This window comes from Microtus ochrogaster, linkage group LG5 (genome assembly GCF_000317375.1).
Source record: "Microtus ochrogaster isolate Prairie Vole_2 linkage group LG5, MicOch1.0, whole genome shotgun sequence".
Classification (NCBI taxonomy): Eukaryota; Metazoa; Chordata; class Mammalia; order Rodentia; family Cricetidae; genus Microtus; species Microtus ochrogaster.
In genome coordinates, this window is record NC_022031.1 from 37818014 (window position 1) to 37840716 (window position 22703).

At 54.2% G+C, this 22703-nt stretch overlaps 1 protein-coding gene across 4 annotated transcripts in view; it reads right to left on the reverse strand.

Annotated features, from left to right (window-relative positions):
- Cntfr (ciliary neurotrophic factor receptor) overlaps positions 1–22703 on the reverse strand; it is a 38226-nt gene that overhangs the window by 1647 nt on the left and 13876 nt on the right. For all 4 annotated transcript variants that reach the window (XM_026786692.1, XM_005362028.2, XM_005362027.3 and 1 more), the window contains exons 3-7: positions 15940–16024; positions 11663–11896; positions 4480–4597; positions 4141–4307; positions 2957–3120 (exon numbers count right to left, since the gene is read on the reverse strand). In XM_026786692.1, coding sequence (XP_026642493.1) covers positions 2957–3120; positions 4141–4307; positions 4480–4597; positions 11663–11896; positions 15940–16024 — 768 coding nt within the window. The remainder of the gene's footprint in view (positions 1–2956; positions 3121–4140; positions 4308–4479; positions 4598–11662; positions 11897–15939; positions 16025–22703) is intronic.

Consider the following 22703-nt stretch of genomic DNA (forward strand, 5'->3'; position numbering starts at 1 on the left):
CACACACACACACACGCACACACACACACACACACACACACACACACACACACACACCAAAAGAAGCAAAGATACATCTGGGGAGAGGAACATGAATGGATCCCTGGAGGGAGTGAGGGCTTCCTGTGGGGAGAGGGGCCATAATGAGCGACCTTTCCTGTCTGTGGGAGAATAAAGACGTCTGGAAGAAGAACCTAGCTTCGAGGAGGGGACCTCAGGCTCCCAGAGTGACTTTGCTCAGTAGCCGTGATGCTGTTGTCCAAGATGCCATGGTGCCAAGAGGAAGTCTAGCGGCGAGCAGTGTGCTGGGTAGGCTGCCTCCTCTCGGGGAGCCACGGGGGAAAGGTCACAAGCACTGATACTGGAGAGATACCTAAGATAAAATTTTGGCTCCATCTCTTGCTAATTTGGAGATCAAGCTACTCATCCTCCATTGGCTTTGTGTTCCTATCCATAAACTGGTGTTCCTGACAGGTCTACCTCAGCGTTATAATGAGGACTAAGCTATGAAGAGACTGCCAATCAGGCTTCAGCTGACACTGTCACTGTGGGTTTTATCCAGAGCCAGTGTACCCACCACCCAGCCCCAGCAGGGCTCTCCCAGGAAGGCTTCCACGTGTTATCACTCCACCCTAGGGTGACAGGACTGCTGCTCCATTCCTTCCTGGAGGCATGGCATCACCACCCCACCCCCATTTGCTGGCCTCATCCTCCTGGTCTCCCCTCGACTCTCCAGGGCGGCCTGCCTGTCCGGCACCCCCCAGGCCCAGGACAAGCTCTGGTTCATCTCAGCAGCACCCGCTGCCTCATTAAAGCAGCCTCGTAAACAGGGGCAGCCGGTGGGGTTGAAGGAGGGGGCTGCTCTGGGCCACGTCTGGTGTTAGGGCTTTTTGGTTCACGTTCCAATATTCTCCACAGAAAAATAAGATCTAGGCCACCTGACGTGCTGGTCTGTGATATGCCTGCGTGCGTGTGCATGTGCATGTACGTGCACCTATCCACAGGCTGGCAGGCCCATGTAGAGCAGTGATCCTGACGCTGGAGACCCTGGGAAAGGTCAGGGTCATGCTGAAATACACTCAAGCCCAGACCCTGGCACAGTCAATCCCATTCCCAGCCCTGGGATGTAGGTGGGCATCACAGGTCCTCCTCTATCTATAAAGATCCCCTCTGGCCGATTAGCTCACCTCTCCTTTCTTCTTGGCCTATAGACCTCCCCAAAGACAAAGGAGAGAGCCAAGGTGGGTAGGTCACTGGTGGACTCATGACACTATGCTTTTTGCCCATGATCTCTGGGCAGTGACAATCCTAGGCCTGGACCCTCCTTGAGAGGTTGTCACTAACCCTTAAGAGAAGAACTCTTCAATTAACAGGAGCTGTCACTGCCGCTCACTTCAGACCCTCTCCTCAGTCGGCTACAAATGTCAGATACTGATTAGGTGGAGTTAGGGTCACAGCAGGTGACAAAGGGACCCACACTGGGTTCCAGTTCTTGCCTTCCCCCTTGTTCGTGCTGAGACAGCCTCTGCCTTACCTCCTGGTCCCTGTTCTTATTTACATATTCCTAGGCTACATCGTCCCCGAAAATCCAAGTGGTGTTTTTCTCTTCTCTCCTCTTACAGACAAACACCTGCTACTCCCCAAAACCAAGGACAGGGAAGATGCTGTACACAAAATTCAAGCTGAAAAGAGCCACAGATCTAACCTGTTCCCATGACTATGAGACACGGACTAGGGTACATGTGCCATAGGACATGATGTTCTCAGTGTAGAGGCGTGTTCTGCCCACAGCACAGGCCAATGTACGGTCCCTGGCATGTTGGTCTCACACATGTATACAGCATGGTTCCTGCTGGGAGCCACGTGTGTGTGTGTGTGCATGTTCCCGTGTGTGTGGTGGGCAGGGTGCCAGGTCCACTGCAAGGCGTGTGCACTGCGACGCGCAGGGCTGCTGCCTGTAGCTCGTTAGCGGGGGAGGGGGCTTGTGAAACCAGACCCTGGTTATTAGCAATGCATTAGGCGCGGGCAGCTGGCCAGGCAGGAGGGACTCCGGACTCTGTCAGGGAGCACGTGAGAGTGTGAGTAGCCTTTGTGGGGGCCAGGCCTACAACCAGGACAGGCACCTAGGAATCAAATTACGTACTTTAAAGGCCAGACAGGAGAAAGGCATAAGGAGATGGCACTGGAGTCTGGTGGGGGTTCAAGCTGACCCCAGCAGACAGGCTGGCTTGCCTCATGCAACACTCCCAAATGGTCCTAGCCCAGAGCTCAAGGGCCACCCAGAGTGCCCACAGCCAAATAGGCCCTGGGCTCTCGAGATGAGAACAGCCAGAAGTCTTCACAACCCTGGCTGTTTCCTAGAGTTCTCTGTCACAGCTTGACCAATATCCAGACCACAGCCTCGCCCTGGATTGCCCCCTTGTCCACTGTTTGGTTCCCAGCCCAGGCTACTACCTGACCTATAACCTTAAGCTGACCTTTAAACTAGGCCTAACTTTGGGGCCTGAATAGCCATCATGATCTAAACTCACCCCCTAGACCAAATGTGACCATAGTGTCTGGTCCTAACCCCTTGGGCCCATCTGCCAGTCTCTGAGGGGTGGGGCCACCCTGGTCTTTGGGTCCATCATAGACCCATTGTGGCATGGGAGGCACCTGGTCAGGGCTGACAGGCAGAGATTAGGAATAGGGGACATCAGGGACAGGCTAGGAGACCCTGTTGCCTCCCTCTAAGCACGTCTTCCTTCCACTGGGAGCCCCGAGAGACATGTTCTGATGAGGACGCTTCCCTCAGCTCCATTCACTTTCCCAAGCCTACCTGATCCCTTTCTCCCCGTGGCAAGCCTCTTAGACCACCATCGGGTCCCTCACTGGCACTGACACTGCCTGGGGCAGTCTCCTCTCTCACCCTACTGCACACTCGGGCACCAGGATCCGGGCAAGGCCAGACACTCACATGCTGCCACTGGTCCAGGATGAGAGGCCGGTAGCGTAGGAAGAACTTGAGAGGAAAGGACTCGGGGTCAGGCCAGGTTGAGGGTGTCTGCCATGTCACCTCCAGCCGACGAGGGTTGCTGGGCACTGGCCGGGCCACCACGTTTTCTGGAGGATCGGGCTTCACTATTGAGGAGACATTGCTTCATTAGTGTGTTAATCCCTGGGAACAGCACCATACTGTCAGCTCCAGCCACCGATCCTCCATCTGTGTTGCCAACCGTTGAGGCTGCCACAGCCGGCATCCCTCTTTCCCGTTGTCAGCTCTGGCAACTGCGGTGAACAACCTCTAATTACCAGCTCTGACCTCCCCATCATCGTCCCTGGCTGTCGCTACAGTCAGAGTCACCGGCTCTTGGTACCAACATCCTACATTCCAACCAACCTCCATCACAACTCCATCCTCAGGCTGTCCAGGATGCCAAGGACAAAGTCAATACAACCAGATCACCCTCTTACGCCAGAGCCCGACGGCTGTCCCTCAGATTTTTCCTTTTCAGCTCTAAACTGAGATTGGACACCCTCATTGGGGTCTAGATTTGAGGATGCTCTGTGGGGTAGAGATAAGCTGGGGTGTGACGGTGGCGGCGTCTGAGGACCCAGCAAAAACAGAACTAATCGGACTAAAGATCCAGCTGTGCGGCTTGTGAGGAAGATGGAGGAGAAGAAGGCAGGAGACAGTCTCAGAGACCAATAAAGGGTCTGACTGGGATGGGGTAGAGCAGGCAAAGCCTGTCTGGCACAGGGCAAGGGCAAGCAGAGGGTCTGGATGGGATAAGGGGTGGGTGAGGGCGGTGTCTGTCCCACTCCTGTCTCCTGTACTGACGCCTCATTTATCACAGACCGTAAGGAAGCCATTAGCATGGGGGGGGGGGCTGCAGCTGCACAGGAGTCTGGCCCAGTCCTCCCCCTTCCCCCCTGTTGCATGTTCTTTGAGCCAGAGAGACAACGAAAAGAGCCGCTGGAGAGAGAGGTCTCCGCCCTGCGGGTAAGGCTAGCCACTCGTACGATCACAGGTGTTTATGAAGGCATGTTTGGCAGTTCTGCACATGTGAACATCCCCCCATGCTCACGTAGACCTCTGACACACCTTCACATCCCAGAGTATGCAGCTCCCCCCCCCCCCAACACCACCACCACACGCACCGATGGTGAACTCGTCAAAGGTGATGGCCGTGGCGTTGTGGCCCAGGGCATTGCTGACACTTATGGAGACCTTGTACTTGATGGTCGAGAACAGGTGCATGTAGCGAATGTGGCAGCGGTTCTTGAGGGCTGGGTCCTTCTCACAGACCATAATTTTGGAGCCGTGCCTGGAAAGGAACGAGGCCCAGGTACTGTTACCAACATCAAGGGTCAGGTCGGGGCAGGCTGGGGGAAGGTGAAGCCCCAAGGCTGGGCTGGGGTCTTGGACTCGGGACATGATGAGGAGAGGGAGAGGTCAAAGGTCAGGGCTTGAACAGGGTCAAGAGCGCAGTTACTCACAGCACAGTCACATTGAAGGTATTGGGGATGTAGGTGGGGGTGGGCAGATGCCAGCTGCAGTAGAAGCCCTTGGGGTAAGTGTTGGAGCGGCAGCTGAGGACAGGCTCTCGCGGCGGTACTAGGGGTGAGGAGACGGAGGTCAGGGCTTCCCCGAAGCCTCTCGTCCCCTGTACTAGTCTGGGGACAGGTGGGCCCCAAGAGCCCCAGCGCTCCCCCCTTACCTATCATCGATGCCAAAGGTGGGGGGGGGCGCTGTCAGCAAGGGTCTGAGGCTTCCCAGGCCACAGAGAGCCAGATGTTTAATTAAAGAAAAACAAGGCTGTGTGGAGGATTCCCCCCCACACCTGCTCCATGGAGGCAGGAACTGGGGACGGGGCAGCAGGGAGGGGGTGGGAAGGGGAGGGGGCTGCGAGTCCCAGCTCATCAATCACAGCACGGAGGCGATGTCTCAGGGACTTGTCCCCGCCCATGTCTCCTGTCATAAATGTGTTCACTTCCAAAGAAGCGCCCTGGACACTGAAGGGATCCGAGTGGTCCTCCAGGGTGACCTGTGCACCTTCTAGAGAAGAGACCCATCCCCCGGGCTTCCCGTCCACGGACTGCTGTAAGGACAGACTTGGTAGCTGCACAGGAGTACAAGCTGGCTAGCCACGAGCATGTCCACGTGTGTACATATCTGCGTGTACCAGCGCACGTGAACACATTTCCCCGACATGAAGGAGTGACTGGTAGCATAAAGCGTCCAGGTCGCTCTTGGTCATACACGGCCATATGTGAATATTTATGTGTACAAAGTGTCTGCTGGAAGACAGCGGCTGCTCCACCAGTGGGCTCCCCCTCCCTCCCCCCACCCCACCCCCGGCTCCCGGCTCCAAATGTTCTGCCACCCTGAGAAAGGCTGTGACACGATTGGTGGCTGCCCTCAATTGGGAATAAGGAGATCCGGAGAAGACATGTGGAAACCCAGAATTGAAATGCATCTCACAAATGTATCACTCATCCACAAGACTACATTGGGGGAAGTTCTTTCTGTTGTCTGTGTTTTTTGCTGCTGTGAGCATTTAGCCCAGGCACTGGGCAAGGCGTGAGCACAGGCGGCTCAAGTTCCTGGAAGGAGGCAGCCTCTGTGATCTGACCCAGGCAAGGAATGTCTGTCTGTGGCCCCAGGGACACTGACACCTCCCTTCTGTGCCTCTCCCCTCCCCGCCTCCTGCCTGACAGGTGGACAGGAAATGGGAGGGGGTAACGCAACAGGCCAGGGACAGTGAAGCGGAGTACATGTCTACGTCTGTAGGCTGGCTGCAGTGACCCTCAGGGAGCTGAGGTTTCCACAGTGTCCATGAATTGGGGTGACTTCCTGCACACATGTAGTATGCAAAGTCTGTGTGAAAATGTGGATGAGTCTGAGACACAAGCCTGGGAGTGCAAACCCGCCTGGGCGGGAGATGAGGAGCAGGAAGGGCACCAGGTGGAGACACAGTGGGCAGAGCAGGGGAGAGCACACAGAGGCCTTGCATCTGCCCACCACGGCTCCCGGTTCACCCTTCCCGGGGAACCTGCCCGTCGTATGTTGGTCTCACATCATCCCGTTTGCCTGTGGTGTTCCTGCCCTCTCTGCCCCAGGGGTATAGAGTGCTGTATGGGGGTGGCCAAGGACACAGGAAGTGCCTTCTGGGGGCCTGTGGGCCAGGCCAGAGTTGGCAGCAGACTCGAGGAGGAAAGGACATTCTGAGGTCGCTGAGAAACCTCCACTCCCCGCTCCTGCTGCCGCCCCCCCTTACCCCCAGCTTCAAAGGAGAAGAGCGCTGGGGAGGGGGGGGGAGCTGCAGAGTCAGCGCCCCGCTGCCTGCCCGGGGTGTGGAGGGCAGAGCAGGCCATGGCACTGGACTCACGGCCCCCTCCCCTGGACAGGTCACAGGGGGTAGGGGCTGAGCAGGGGTTTGGTCTGTCATCTGGCTACTCCTGCCTGGCCCAGGGCCCTGAGAAGAGGAGGATTTGGGTTCCCTGACAGGGACCAGGTTTCTCAGAGGGAAAAGGAGGAAAGAAAAACAAAGAAAAGGAAGAAAAGGAGTTGACTTGCTGCAGCTGGAGCCCAGCTGAGGGGCCGGGTAGGCGGGGATGGGGGTGCCGAGAGAGTGAGGCTGTGGGACAGTGTGGGACTGGGAGGCCCTGCTGCTGAGTGCAAGCTCGGGAAACCTGTTTTTAAGTCACTGTGTGCAAGGGGGCTTCACAAGCAGCTCTTGGTGGTGTGAAGTGGAGGCTGTGCGGGACAAGCTGACTTGGGGTGAGACTGTTGGCCAGAGGTTGTCTATGAGGGCAAGGAATGGTATCTTATGTCCCCAGTGTGTCATTGTGCCTGAAACACAGCCAGCACTGGGAGGCAGAGGCCAGTGGATCTCTTGAGTTTGAGGCCAGCCTGGTCCACAGAGTGAGTTCTAGGCCAGTCAGGGTTACGTGAGACCTGTCTCCAGGGGAAAAAAAAAAGCACTCAGACTTAAGCTGTAGATGTGATGAAGCTTAAAGGTGTGCGCCACTACACCTGGTTCTGCGTGTACTTTTCAAACCAAGGGTATGAGAAGATACCCTGAGTTCCCAGGAAGTCCACAGATGGGCTGGACCTGATGTGAGAGTATGTCAGGGAGGTTGAGCAAACTCCTCTACACACAGGACAGCGCCCACCTGGGTGTGCAACGTGCTCTTAGATGCGCAGGCAGCCTACGTCTCCCCTAGCGGGGGTGACTGAGATGCCAAAGTGACTGTGTCAGCTGGGACAGTGTCTGAGTCCCATACAGGGCCGTGTGCGTGTGCATGTGTGCGTGTGCCTCTGCTGGCCTGGGGTTTGTTTGTTTTCCTCCTAATTGGCTTGTTTTTCCATGTCCAGCCCACCAAACCGCATGTTTTTCCTCTCATCTAGCCAGCCCGCCTGGGCTGGAGCCCCCAGCACGCATGAGGTCTGCCCGCTGGCCTAGAGAGGAGGAGAGGCAGGCTGCCCACACCCTGAGCCAGACCAGATCAGGCCAGGGTGGGGCGCACTGACCCTTCCACTGCAGCCCTGCCCACACCACACCCACACTCCTCCTGCCTGGCATTCAAAGCTCATGGCCTGTCTTAACCTTTGCTTGTGGGATCTCTTGAGGTACCCCAAGTTCTGGACTCCCAAACACCCCCTCCTTCCTCCCACGCACTTCTCCCTGACATCTCTAACCACAGTCCACAGTCCCGTGAGCTGCTCTTTCCTTCCCAGCCAAACAGAGCTGGGGGCAGCGGTGCTGAACCAGGAGCTTCTCTCTGATGACTCTCAGTGGGAGGGGCCGAACAAGAAAGTGTCCATTTAAAAATTATTTTAATCTCTGGTTTGTTTTAGCTTAAGATCGGAATGATAGGCAGTGTCCAGTAAACAAAAAAAAAAAAAAAAAAGATGCTCCTAAAAGGAACATTGTGATCCCATTTCCTAACACATCCGCAGGCTCTGCCTTGCTGCTGTGTGAGGGGTTCACCTGCCGGAAGGGCAGTGGTCAGGAGCAGAGCTGCCTGGTGAGGGAGTCCTCCACCAGAGTATCGCCATGACCAAGTCCCTTTGGAGACTTGGGAATAAAGATGGCATATGTTTAGGATAAACATTCAATAATAATTCTAGGTCTGAAGGACCCACAAACCACCGGTAGTGTCGCCATGCCCTTGGGGCACTGGCGAGAAGAACGCCTGCACACTGAGCATTGTCAAACTCTGCCTCTTGTTATTACACAGTGACCGAGATGATCGTAATTAATATCCCGTTCCTCTAGACGGAAATAAGGCAATGAGAGATAACTACCTGTTACAGATGTTACAACCGGTTCATTCCAGCCCTCCCCTGAGGGGCAAGGGCAAGGGAGATCTAAATGGCCTGGACCCTGGTCACAGTAGAGATGCTGTGGCCATGCCCTGTTGATGAAGACTATGGATGTGACCTCAAAACTCAGTTTTCCTTCAAAGGCCTCTCAAAGATCACAGCACCAGAAATCAAGTTAAGGGCTACCAGACACAAGCCATTATCACCAGTCTTCTGCATCCTTTGGGGAGCCAAACTGAGAAATAAGGAAGGAGTGGGCAACTGAGGAGGACAACAAACAGCCTCTCTCCAGTGTAAGGGTTGGAGCTAATCTGATTTCCACTGTTGCTTTGTGCTAAACCAAGGAGGCTCTGGTTGAGCTGGCCCTGCATTTCTCCATAAGGACAACAGGGGTCGCTCCATCTTTGGCTCACACTTAAAACATCGGGCCTGAATGTCATCTCTTCAGAGTAAACAGTTTGAAAAGGTTTCTTTCCAGCCACCGGGCAGTAAGTAGCTGCACACACCTTTAATCCTGAAGCGACTCTAGACCAACCGAGTATGTGGCTCTGGCAGACCCTGCCCTTCTCCTCAAATCCCTCTGCCTTGCTAAAAACTGTTAGATTACATTCTGAAGCTAGCCCCTGCGGTCCATTCCCTTATTTGGCCAAGATTCATCTATCAAAGTACTAGAGTCTAGCAATCAGAAGCCCCTTTTGGCTCACTTAATTAACATGCCCAATTAAAATTAAACACCTCATCCTAACATTCAGTTTCCCCTTGTACCTTTGCTTGTTTGGTTTTCGAGACGGGGTTTCTCTGTGTTACTTTGGAGCCTGTCCTGGAACTAGCTCTTGTAGACCAGGCTGGCCTTGAACTCAGAGATCTGCCTGCCTCTGCCTCCCGAGTGCTGGGATTAAAGGCGTGTGCCATGGCCGCCTGGCTCCCTTGTATCTTTATATGCCACTATTTTCCTATATGCCACATCTGTCCCCTCTATCCAGAGGCAGTTCTTTGCTGCTGTCCCCCTTCCCCAGGACAAATACCCCTGCTCCCTCTCCCTTGTTCACTTCCCCTTCTCCCTGTCTTCTGTCTCCTGCTTTTGTCTCTCATCCCCTCTGTTCCTCTGGAGTAAATAAATCTCCTTTGTGCTGAGAACTTGGCCTTGGGATGTCCTAACCGATACTTTTCCTTCCAAATCCCAGAACTTAGGAGGCAGAGGCAGGTGGATCTCTGAGTCTGAGGCCAGTACGGTCTACACAGCGAGTTCCAGGACACAGAAGAAACCGTCCCGAAAAAGAAAAAAGGGTTTTCCACAGGAAAGGACGTCTCCGCTAATGTACTCTCACACCTCACTCAAGCCCAACGAAGGTATTTTTTGTGGTCATTCCTGAGCAACTTTTCAGCCTAACATTTCACATGGCTGTCCACACTGGTCCCCTGACAGTGAACAGGGGCCTGCTCCCAGGTAGCTTCTAGGGGATAAAAAGAACAATCTGTTGGCTATGGGGTAAATCCAAATGTGACAAGGACAAAGAAGCTTGACTCTCTAGCTCAGATACAGACTCCACCAGGAGAATTCTCTATCATGATGGCAGGAGAGGGTTAAACACTCCAGTTCCCAGGTCTTCCAGAGGACCCGAGCTCAATTCCCAGCACCCACACGGCAGCTCACCACTGTCTGTAACTCTATTCTAATGGATCTGGGTCCCTCATATGGACATACCTGCAGGCCAAACACCAACGCACATAAAATAAGAATAAATAAATTATTTTTAAGAATTCTAACTTTCCTTACTTCTCAGGAGGAGAACTCTGAGGGTGCCTCTTCCGTCACATACCCAGAGTTCCCTCACTGGTGGCTCTTGTCATCAAGAGACAAGACCACCCTGGTGAACCTCCCCCCTTTCATGACAGGTGTGACCAGATGGATAGGCTGGCCTTAAACCTGCAATTCTCCTGCTTTTGCCTCCTGAGTGTTGGGAATGTATGTATGTGCCATTATGCCCATTAATAACTTATCCTTCTTGTTTCTAATTATTACATTTAGTGCGTGTGTGTGTGGGGCGGGGGGGTGGTCCATTCTTGCCATAGCATGTATGTTTGGAGACCAGAAGACAGCTTGCCGGAATCTGAAAACATGGGGTTTATTTGCTGAGCCATTTCATCTTCCTGATAACTCATTTCTTATTAAATAACCACTTCCCTTTTCGATGTCTCCTTCCCACTCTTTAAGAGCTTTTTATCCCGTGCAAAATAAAATACTTGTCTTTAGAGTCTCGTTTTCAATCTGAATCTAGAGAGACCCAAGTCCAGGCACTGCCCAAACAGGACACACTTTTTTCTCTCGTTCCTTCCTGTGACGGACGTGTCTCAGTGACTATGCCACCAGCCCTCTCCACCTTTCTGCCCCCAATTCTCTAGCCTTTCCTGCCTCCAGCTCATCACCAGTTCCTGAAGGTCCCACATCTCTATGTCCTCTACTCCATCCTCTGGTCCCAGGTCCTCACTGTGTCTCCTGCATCTTCTACGGCCTCCTTTCTGCCCTTGCCTGGTCCCCTCCAGTATACTTCCCTTCACTGCCTGAACCAGATTCCAACCATATCACGCGCCAGTTCCCAGGACCAGGACTGTGATCTGGACTCTGTCACTTCCCTTAGTGCCCTGTCTCCACAGTCATCAACCCAAGTGACTTTGAGGCCTGGTCATCTCTCGGTCAAGAAACGGTGTTCCCAGCTGGGGGTGGTGGTGCATGCCTTAAATCTCAGCATTCAAAGGGCAAAGGCAGGCAGATCTCTGTGAGTCTGAGGCCAGCCAAGGTGGCATAGTAAGACCCTGTCTCAAACAAACAAGCAACAACAAAACTATAAAAAAAAAAAAGGGAAACAGATAAATTCTGATCGCATGTATCTTCTAAATCTGGAGTCTCCGTGTGTCTCCTCCCGTAGGAAGCCTTCTTCCCTCCCTGGGGCCTCCCAGCTGCTCCTACGTGTAATAACCTTAAGTCCTATTTCCTTCCCTCCAGAATGTTGACCGTCTCCTGTGGGAGCAGACATGGGGAGGCCACTCCAGCTCAGAGCTGTGACCCTAGGATCCATTTCCACCCACAAAGCCTTGCCGGCCCTCTTCTGCCCACTATGTCGTAGGGGACAAAAGGACGTCGGGACTTAAAGACCTTCATGGATATCTGTAGAATATATAAAGTGACCAGGGTTTGGACTCGTTGAGCATGGTGAGACCCAGAGGTCAGAAGAACAGGTTAGGTAGGATCAGAAAGCAAAGGTCAGGCTGCAGCCTCTCTTCTTCCCTCCCAACAGGAAGGGAAAGCGTCCGAGAAGAGGTCACGAGGTCACAGCCCAGGGTCATACTTACAGCCCACGTGTAGAAGGACTTGGTGGCGCAGGTGCCAGGAGTCACGGTGGAAACAGGCGTACAGGCCACTGTGGCCCAGTTCTAGGCTCCGTAATACCAGCTGGGAGCCATTGAGCAGGTCAGGGGCCAGATCTGTCCCATTCACCCTCCATGTGACAGTTGCATCCCAGCTTGCAGTCCCACACGGCAGCATCACATCTGAGCCCAGGCGCTCATACTGCACGTGGGGTGCTTCTGTGGAGCCAGGGAGGGCAGAAACAAAAGACGCAGGTTAGAGTCCTTCCCGGAGACAGAAGGGGCCGGAGTGAGAGGGTGAGGGTCGCTGGACATGGGGCCTGTGCGGAACTTGGCTGTGTCCGTGCAAGTGCGTGAGTGTTTTCCTTCTGGTATGCACAGGAGACAGTGTCTCTGTGGGGGAGAGAGAAGGCAGGTGTTGTGCGGCTTTGGAAGGATTTAGTCTCAGTGAGATTTCGGTTCCTCTTCAGATTCTGCATCTTTTACAAGGGTTTCCTGACCCTTATGATCCTAACTAACTAGATAGCTACTTTTTTTCCTTTCTTTTTTTTTGGGGGGGGGGAGGGCGGGACGTGGTTCAAGACAGGGTTTCTTTGTGTAGAACCTGGCTGCCCTGAAATTTGCTCTGTAGACCAGGCTAGACTCAAACTCAAAGATACCCCTGCCTCCTGAGTCCTGGGATTAAAGGCGTGTGCCACCTCTGCCTGGCTGACTCTAACTTATTGTCATCAAGGAACCCAGCCCATCACTTCCCAGGACCACTATTCTTTGGACTGGAACATATGTCCTGCTGGCTGCCTCTGTCACTCTCCTTGTGCCAAAGTCTATGTCTCCAGGTCTGTCTCCTTCACTGACATTACAATGGTGCGGGAGGTGCCCCTCCTGCACTCATTTCTCTCCCTCATTCTTGTCTTTCTGTCCTGTTGTCTTTCCCTTATCTTTCTTCTAGTCCCCCCCCCCACCCTTAACTTAGTCCACTCCACATAAGCTCCCCGCCCCCACCTTAACCATCCAGGGCTTGGGCAGCGGCAGCAGCAGGAAGAGCAGGCAGGCCTTGAAGAAGGAAGCCCTGGGGAGTCCTGGCAACTGTCAACTTTGTGAAGCAGAGACCGCTTGCGGTGGGGTGAGGGCTGGGACTGAAGGAGTACTCTGTCCATTCCTCCATTGCCCCAGGAGGAGCCTGTCAGAACTAAAACCAAACTCCTGCCCTGGTCCTGGCAACCCTAGCCAACCGAGGCGTGATGGACTGAACCCAGGAGACTGGAGCTCGGAGGGGAGAAGGGAGCACCTGTCGGGAGGCGGCGCCAGGTGGAGGACCGGAGTCAGAGAGGCAGCTCTCCAGGCAGCAGCGGAGGGGCAGGCATGCAGAATCGGAATCTTCAGACACCCCCACCTCCTGCCCCCTGAGCCTGGAAGGACAGATGCTTCCCTCATCCCAGCCAGATCTGTGTAGTGAGGGTGGGAGGGAAGAAGGGAGGAGGAAGGGGCAGCAGGGAGGGGGCTGCGGGACCCCTCGTTAACACTCCCTCACATCTCCCCTCCAGAGAGCCACCCCGCTGAGTTGGGGGATTTTCAGAGGCAATTCCTGTTAACGAGCCAATTAAGTTGGGCCAGTGGCCTCTTAATTAGACTTGTTAACACCACCAGGACTTCGAGGGGAGGGGGAGGGACCCCTCAAGGGCCCCTCGGTCACCCTCCTCAACGTAGCCCCCTTCCCAGGACTGCTTTTCTCTGGGCGGGAACATTTGTCCAGTTTGCTGCCTGCAGCCCTCGCTGGCCAGGGTCTCCATCTCTCCAGGTCTGTGTCCCTTGCTGTCTGTCTCTGCCTTGCCCCTCTTTGAGCCTCTCTGTCCCTGTCCAGAGGAGGGGGAAGCAGGGAACAGAGCCAGCCCTGACCACTTGTCTGTGGGGCTTGGGACCAGCCGAACAGAGGATGAACAGGCGGAAGGGCGGTGGCTGGGGGCCTTGGAGGCCACAGCTGTGAGGCTGGACCAGAGGCTGAATGGAGGCCTCCCCCTGATCAGAGGCCCAGTGTCCAAGGCTCAGGCCATTGAGCCCCCCCTCAATCAAATAGCTCCGGCCACTGAGCCCCCTTCCAACCTCCCTTCCAAAAACCTGGAGCTTCCAGGAAACATGCCAAGCCCCTCTCTCCACACAGCCCCCCCAACAGAGACTCTGCATCCAGCTGCCTGAGGAGGAGGTTGAAAACTGACCGTTGGGGAGGGGGCGTGGCCGTCAGGGTCCCAGCGGCAACACATCAACACTGACCAAAAGCCGCTTGGAACTAACATGGACGCTGTGTGGCCCTTTAGTGCTGGGGCAGGGTGGCACAGCCACAGAGGAGGAAACATCTGACAAGAAATGCCACAGCAGTGGACGAACGCTCTCCCCCATTGCACACTGTCTGCCTCGAAACCAAACCATGAAGCCACAAGCTGGGAGCAATGACAAAGGAAGGGCAGAAGAGCCATGCAGCCGCAGAGGACAACTGCAGGCCATGGTGCTGAGACAGGAGCAACACAACATGACAATCACACGGTGCCATGACCGTTTCCCTACCAACAACAATACACTCGGCTGTGCATGGCCATGCGACAGCTTCAGAAATGGCACTGGTTTAATAGTCTGTCTCTGGACAGCCCTGCAGGTGCCCCTCCTGATGTGCTGTCCATTTCAGAAATTAAATCAAGCAGCAGGGGGAGGATGGGGTTCTTGGCCCTGACGCAGTGACAAACGCTCCAAAGGAATCAGCTGTGAAAAGGTTGTTAGAAGCCAGGATGAGAGACAGAGACAGGATGAGGTCATGGACATGGAGAACACAGAGGGACAGAGCTGACGCCTCCCTCACACCTGCACACACAGACTCACATGGGGACTACATGCCGGAAACAGTCCCCCCGGGTGTCCTAAGCAACTTCGTATCACCACACATGCAGGAGGAGGACAGTCACCCACAAAGAAAGCAACAGCAGCCGCTCATCACAGGGTTTCAGTCACACGCAGGTTCAATTGCACAGGGACATTACGCCCTTTCGGGGATGGGAACACCTTACACAAGATCACAGGCATGGATGGAAAGGGAGCCATCACCTAGAGGCTCCGTTACTCACGGGGACAGGGTCTCATCAACAGGGGGAATCTCAACAAGGGCAGAAATACATGTTCTCACAAACACGGTATAGTCTCAACTACAAAGATACAGCACGTAAGGGGCAGTCACCCAGGTGATGCACAGCCCATAAAGACACAACCGCACAGAGACACCCAACAGAGCCTTGCTCTCCCCTACACAAAAGAAGTCTCATGCACTCTGAATTGTGATCCTCTGCCAGGGCCCTGGCCATACGCAGCCCTGCCTTAATGTGTGTGTAAGCAGAGATCTTTACACGCAATAGCAGAGGCACCTGGCAGGCCCCGTGCTGATCCAGCCAGGAGCTCTGGGACTGATCAGGCTCTCTCTGGGCCTCAGTTGTGAGTCTCAGAAGGAAGAGGCCATGGATTCCTTGACCCCACTACCCTTTCAACCTACAGTCTTGAGGACAGAGGTGCCTGGAGTTACTTCCTCTCATGTTCTGCGTCTGCCTCCCCCAGCCAAGGAGAAACGGGAGAAACCTTACTGGGGACAACTTGCAAGTTCAGACTTCAGGGTGGCTGGTTAAAGAGCTGATAGTTGTGTTAAGAGAGCACATGGTTCCCCAGCAGAAGCTATGGGGACTCGGGCCTCACTAGACAAACAGGTGAGAGATGGGTAGAGAAGCTACCGACCAATCACCCAACTGCAACAGTCCCGCCCTCCTCAGCCAGGGCCCACCCTTAGTGCACCAGCCCCCTCTCACCTGTCTTAATCTCTGTCACTACCCTTCAGTGATAAAGATGACATCAGGAAGTAACCTGTAGTAGTTTTGTCTAGTCTCTTAAATGCCCCCTACATCCCTACAAAATTTACCTAAATACCGTCCAGAGGCCCTGCCCCTACCTCCATTCCCAAGTCCTATCCCACCTGCCTGTATCCTCTATCTTCCCTACAGAACAAACTATTCCAAGCCAGAGACACAATCAGCATGTGACAATCCAGGTGTGACTGTGGGGGGGCTGTGCCCATGAGACACCAGCTTATCACTATCCCATGACTACATGTCCTTTGGGCGACGCGTATGTGACTATGCAGCCGTGCACCAGTGTGATTCTGGGGGCATCCATGTGCGGCTGTGACTCATGCACCGTTCTTGAGGAACTGGCAAGCAGCTCTCCCAAACACTCACCCTGTGGACTGTGTTTCTGGGTGTAGACAGCGGCGGCGGCGGCAGCAAGCACAGCACAGCAGGCCCATGGGACAGAAGCAGCCATCTGTTGGGAGAAATGGATTGTGGAGGGGCAGCATCAGCCCAGGCAGGAACCCCCTGGTGGGGCTGGGGGTGCTGCTTAGAAGGCTGGTAAATCTCAGCCCTGGGGCCGGGGCACCTTGACACCAAACACCCCTCTTAATGGGGCTCGGGGTTCCCTTTCCAGCAACGTGGGAAGGGGTTGCTAAAACGGTAGGAGACAGCTACGGTGGTTTGTCATTCAGTAAGAGTGCTGACTGCAGAATGTAGTCAACCACGGATGAGTTATAGAGCGTCGGTAATGCCAGGGCCATTCTTCAAAATTAAAAAACATATCTCTACCAGTGAGCTTAGCTAATTAGGCATCCACACCACAAACTACAGGGGCGATGCTTTAGCTTAATTGAAGGTCTGTACTTCTCCAAATTGCCTTGAATATAAAGCCCCCCGCTGTACTCCTGGGTGGGGAGGAGAGCCAGAAACCTGGATGTTCAAGAGCCCCTTGGATCTATCACTGGCCTCTACCCAGACTCCTACTGGGCTCTGGGAAACTCAGGGTACAAACAGTGTCACACGAGCCAAGCCAGAGGTAGCTTTGGCTTTATTGTGTATCATTGATCAAAAGAAAATGAAGTCTGTTCATATCTCAGTAGCCAGGGACCCCCAGCCCAGGAGAATCAGTGTCTACATGTACTTATGTAGGTACACAAAGTACATCCAGGACATGTCCCCAGAAACCAGGCAGAATCTAGTGGTCTCCCCCACTTAACGTCCTGCCCCTGGAATCAGTCCAATTTCCCCACCACAGCACATGCTCAGATCTGAGGCAGGGAAATAACCATTTCCTGTAGTACAGGCTCTCAGAGAGATAACCTCCCTTTTGCAAAGCAAGGAGAGAAACCAAGGGGCTGCCAACCATGCAGAAGTAGAGACCCAAAGATACACACCAGCAGATACTATGACTGGTCCAGTCTGGACCATGGCTGCTGTCAGGTCCAGGCAGCCTCACAGTAGACCTTGGCCAGAAACACTGCCCAAACAACCAGACGTAGCCCCAAACAATCAGCTCCACACTAGAACCGTCAGCGAGAGCATCAGACGATGAATACAGCCAGATAACCAGACAGAGAAGTGATCAGAGTATAGCCAGCACAACAGAGAAGCAGCCAAAAACACAGCAAGCTGCTCAGCCAGACCCCAGCCGAGGAAGAGCAAGAGCTCAGGCAAAGAAACCAGCAGCAGCGACACAGTCAGTGCCAGAGACACCGTCAGAAACACAGCCAGGGAAACTCTGACACACAAGCAGAGAAATTGCTAGACACAAACAGGCATACACTCAGACAAAAAGCTAGAGAAAGAACCAGAGCCACAGCCGGATGCTCAGTCAGGAAGTATCCGCACCACTGAAAACACTGCCAGAGACACTGTCAGGGACACAGCCAGAGATAGCATCAGAAATACTGCCAGAGACACCCAGAGGAAGAGCGGGAGAGACCACAGCTATAACAAGGGAGAGGAAGGTGGGCATTAGCTGATGTAACTAGGATGGAAGTAAACCTGACTTCCTGGGAGCTCCTTTACGGGAAAAGCTCCCACTTGCCTTCTGCTATGCTAACCCACCCCAGATTGTTCAACTCCTCTGAGCCTGCTTGTTCTTATGGTCATAGTGGCAGGCACACTTTACACTTTGACGGTGTGGTCTTGACTCCTTTTCCACATGGGTGACTCCTAGAGCCTTGGTTACCTTTTGGCCAGGTTCTTCATGACCCTCAACCTGCCTCATTTTCAGCCACTCCTTAGGCCTAGGAGGTTAAGACCAAAGATACCTAACTAGCAGGTTACAAAATGAACCCAGTCAGCTAGAATTCAGAGCTGGTTCTAGAGAAAGAGACAGGCTGGAATCCTACCTGGTCCCCCCTGTGACAACCCTCATGCACCCTTGGAAAGTAACCTTCAGACCCTCCCCCTCCATCTCTGCCATCTGTCCATGCTTTTCTCCTAGATCCTCTGCCTCGGTGCCAGTTCACTGACCACCACCTGGGAACGAGAAGCAGGACACAGGCAGGCAGGCAGGTAGGCGGGCAGAGTGGCAGAGAGGGTAGAGCCAGAGGGAGGGTTAGAGTATGGAGACGGACACCTCTGCTCCCTACTCCTTCTGGGTCCTAGTCAGTCAGGCTGGAAGGGGAAGATATTCAGGACAGGCACACATGCATCCTCCCCAGCATGTACGTGTGTGCGCGCGCGCACACACACACACACACACACACACACACACACACACACACACACACACACACACACACTTTCAGGCCCCCACAGGGGGAGGGGAGACTTCTTCATCAAAGTCGCCTCCATCAGCCCGATGAGTTACTGTAAGGGCCGGGCCCTGGGCCAACGGGGCTGCAGCCACAGGAGACGGGTGCTGCAGCGAGCTAGTGAGCAAGCTAGTGCTGCAGAGTGGGGGTGGGGTACCAAGACAGACACTGCAGGGTCTGGGCACACAGAAATGGGAAAGCCTTGGGTAGGGGAACAGGCATGGTGAGACAGAGTGCTGAGCGGATACTTCAACAGACAAGGAAAGGAGGCTGGCATGAGAAGAGATAGAGGGAGGAAGACAGGGCACACTGGGAACTGCAGATACTCCAGGGCAAAGGGGAAGACGGGTGCGAAGGCTCTCTCTGCCCACCCTGGATCATCTGGAGGAGCCTGCGTCACTCCTGGAGCTGGTCAATGCAGCATCCAGGACAGGTTCTTTCTCCACTTGGAAGGATTCCCACTGGGGATCTGGAAGCCTAGCCTCTAGGAAACGGGTGAAATAAACCCTCATCCCTCTGCTCCTGCTGATACAAAACAACAAAAGGACTCAGGAAAGTTCCGCTCCCACCTCTCCCCAAAGTCCCAGGAAGGCCCACTCTCCAAATGGGGAGACTGCAGCCAGGGGCATCCAGAACCCAACACCACCTGCTCTTTCCCAGGAATTCTCCAAGTCCATACTCTGTGAGTCTAGGATCGATGTAGATGATAAATGTCATACAACTCCAGGGAAGGAAGGACGCTGGCCTAGGCTCCCTTATGGATCACTTAAAGATGTCCGCCCCAGAAAAAGATGGACAGAGTGTTCTAACAGAAAGAACAGGTTCCCAGCACTTCTCACATGGAACCCCAGGGTCATCATTATTTAGACATACAAGTGACACATAAGACAAATCCCAGGGCCCAATTTAGTGTCACTGCCCCAGTGGGACACAAGATACTATCACACAGTGAAAATAAATCTGTGAAAATGATACAATTGTAATGTGAAACGATACATTGTAAAATGCACTGTTCACAATGACACACAAGGATGCTGACAGTCATCACAGTAACAATGTTGCAGTAAGTGACAATCACAAGAATACAAACAATGCACTAACACCTGCTAAGATGGATACAGTCACACAGAGTAGCACATGGTGACACAGAGATGTTGACAGACTCAGTGACATACGGAATGATACCAGTTCACAGAAATATTAGCGCTCATGGAGGCTGACAGTCACCATTAGTAATACTGCCAGACACAGTGACAAGCTCCACCCTGGGGATCTCAATTACCCAGTTTTGGAGTCTGGCTTAGGATCCAGGACCCTAAGACCACTCTTACCAGCTCCAGCAATGTCCCAGTTGTCCTATGACCCCACCTCACTTGTTACCTAGCTAAAGGTACAATCTTGGGGAGGTCCTTTGGAAAGCCCCTATTATGCCTGTAGAGCAACAGCCAGAACTTTGGGGAATCCCTGCCAAAAACAGGTTGGGGTAAGGGTTAGGAGCACCGATGACTGGGTCTCAGCCTCAGTTGTGAGTGCTGATCTGCAGTAGCGTGTCCTGAGCTTTGGGTGGAGGCTGGCAGGAGGGTCAGGAATGTTCGTTCTGGCCTTGACAGTGAAGAAGGGCGGTCTCCTGCAGTGACCTTAAAGCAAGGTTACCAATCCATCTCCAAGTTGGGTAATTGAGATTCAGTGGTCACTGGCCAGGACTCCTTTCAGTGCCCAGTCCAGGGCTGAAGGACTCTCTCACAGCCTCCTGTCCCCTTGGACAACTCTAGACTCCAAACTCCCACAGCATGAGCAGGAAGGGTACACTGGTTCTCCATTTCTGCCTCATCTTCTCACAACAGCCCTAAAAGTCCTATGTATACGCCTGAGTCAAACACACACGGGACACTGATTCAAACGCCTGGGAGTCAGTAAGCCTCCGACCTGTGGAGACACTGGGGTGGGGTAAGGAAGAAAGTGGGCACAGGGCAGGGATAGGGTGAGCAGGGAAAAAACAAGCCCTGTCCTGGACTAGGGGGAGCTTGGGAGAGACAGGGCAGGAAGCTCTGGGAGGGGGAGGAGGAGTCGGGGCTGGGAGGCCCCAGATCCCACCAGGCCTAGACAACCAGGACAGTGTGGGCGGTGGGGCTGGTGTGGAGGCCTGAATGGTTCACAGGCTGAGGGGGGGCGGGGGCGGGACTAGGTCAAGGAAGGAGGCCTGGCTCCTGGCAGTTGGTCTGCAGGTCCCCTCACCAGGGAAGGGGAGGGCACAGGTCAGGGGCCAGCTCAACACAGCCTGTCTCCCTCCTGTGTTTCTGACTCTCTTGTCTCTGTCTTTTCCCCTCCTTTTGAATCTAGACCTCTTCTTCCTCTCATCTCTTAGGGCTTACCACCTCAAAGGACCTAGAAGCTGTGACTGAGGTTGGAATTCAAGCGTTGTTCTCCTTCTGGGCTGCCACACCCCCTCCCACTATGGAGCAAGCGTCAGTACTGGGGAGGGGGAGATGCCACACCATTACACGTGCCCTCCTCCTTAGAAGGGGCAGGACAAGCTGAACACCAGTGCGGGGGGGGGGTGGAGGGGGTAGGGCAGGAAGGAGGCAGGGGGAGCAATCCCCCAGCCCCAGCCGCTGGCTGAGGTAGCAAAGGAGGCAGCCCAATGTGAGTGAGTTGGGGGGTGGGTATCCACACCTGCTGTTGTGACCTCCACAGCCGGAGATGAGGGCCTGGGGGGGGGGGGGACGACACACAGATTCCGATGGATTTTGGCAGCAGCCTGGACTCTAAGTGCTTCCCCCCCCCAGCCTTTTGTACCGTGGGGACCCTGAGTTCAGCATGTGCGTGCCCTGCTAGCTGCACGTGTGTGCAGGCGTGTTGGGGGAGCCTGGGGCCCTCACATGATGAGCCTGGCTGAGCAGCTGGAGATGTCTCGGGAAGATGGGAATCCAACCGCCAGCCTGTGCCCAGGTGCAGAGGTCCACTTGGAGCCCTGGGAGCTGTGCTCAAACGGCCCTCTAGGTGCAGAGGGTCTGAGCTTTTTCCTTCAGAAGTCAATGGCTCCAGTCCCTGCCTCTCACATGGAGAGCAGCACAGGGCAGGTGAATTCATGTCCTTTCTTAGGGCACATGCTCTGGACAGCTTCATTGAACCTGAGACACAGGTGACAAACTCCCTATTCCGCAAGCCCAGTCCAGTCTATGGATCCCAGAAGAATCAGGGGGACCCCTCCACCTAGGAAAGGCCCACAGTTGGGTGCAGGGTTGTGAGGGGTGGGTGTTGCTCCTTCGGAGAGACAGTAGCAGTAGGAGGTCAGATGGCCAGAACGCCATGATCCCTGGGGGATGGGCAAAGCAGAAGGGAGGAGGGAAGACTGTAGCCAGGGCAGGAGGAGGGAAAGGGTCTGTAAGTGTGGCAGCGGGAAAGAGACTGCAGGCAGTGCCCTCCATTGAGGCGGGATGAACAAAACAGCGCTTCAGACTTGGGGCCAAATTCACAGACCTGTTTGCTTCAGCATCTCTACCATCCCCCACCCTCACCCCTGCCAGATCACTGTCATAGTACAAACACACACGAGCATGGTGGCACACACCTTTAATCCCAGCACTGGGGAAGCAGAGGCAGGCGGATCTCCACTGAGTTAGAAGCCAGCCTGGTCTGCATAGTAAGTTCCAGAACAGCCAGGACTAGAGAGACCCTATATCAAAACAAAAAACAAAACCACCACCACCACCACAACAAAACCCACTCCCCCTCAGAAAAGAAGTCCCTGCATGTAAGCATGCACATCTCACACACATACAGACACACGCACGCGCGCACACACACCCAGCAGGGCATGTGAAGCAGGAATTTTTTTTAACAGGAAGAACTGAGGATGGTGTTTTTGGCAGAGCCAGAGTTGGTGGGGGGAGAAGTTTCTTTTTCCTTACGGAACAATGTTCTGTTTTCTCTGCCCCCTTTGCACGCACGTGTACCATGCATGCTCCTTCTGAGGAACCTTCTGGTCTGCTGGGTAAGAGCAAGCCACCCTCCCTCCCCCTCCCTACTCCTCACAATCTGTTCCTGATGGTAAACACAGGCATGAATACACACACCCACATGTTCACACACACCAGCAGCGCAGGGTGACACAGGACCCACTGTTCACCTCATCCCAAGATGAAACACATGCTAGAGGGCTCTCAAAGTCACCTCCAGAGCTTCCCAAGGCCCCATCTCCACATACACACAGCCAGCACCCAGCAGACATTCCCAGGAGCCACACACACACACACACACACACACACACACACACACTCACATTCAGTCTGCTATCACAACTGCATATCATGGCCTCCCTGTGGACACCCACTGCCACAGGTTCAAACACTGGTTCTCTCTCTCTCTCTCTCTCTCTCTCTCTCTCTC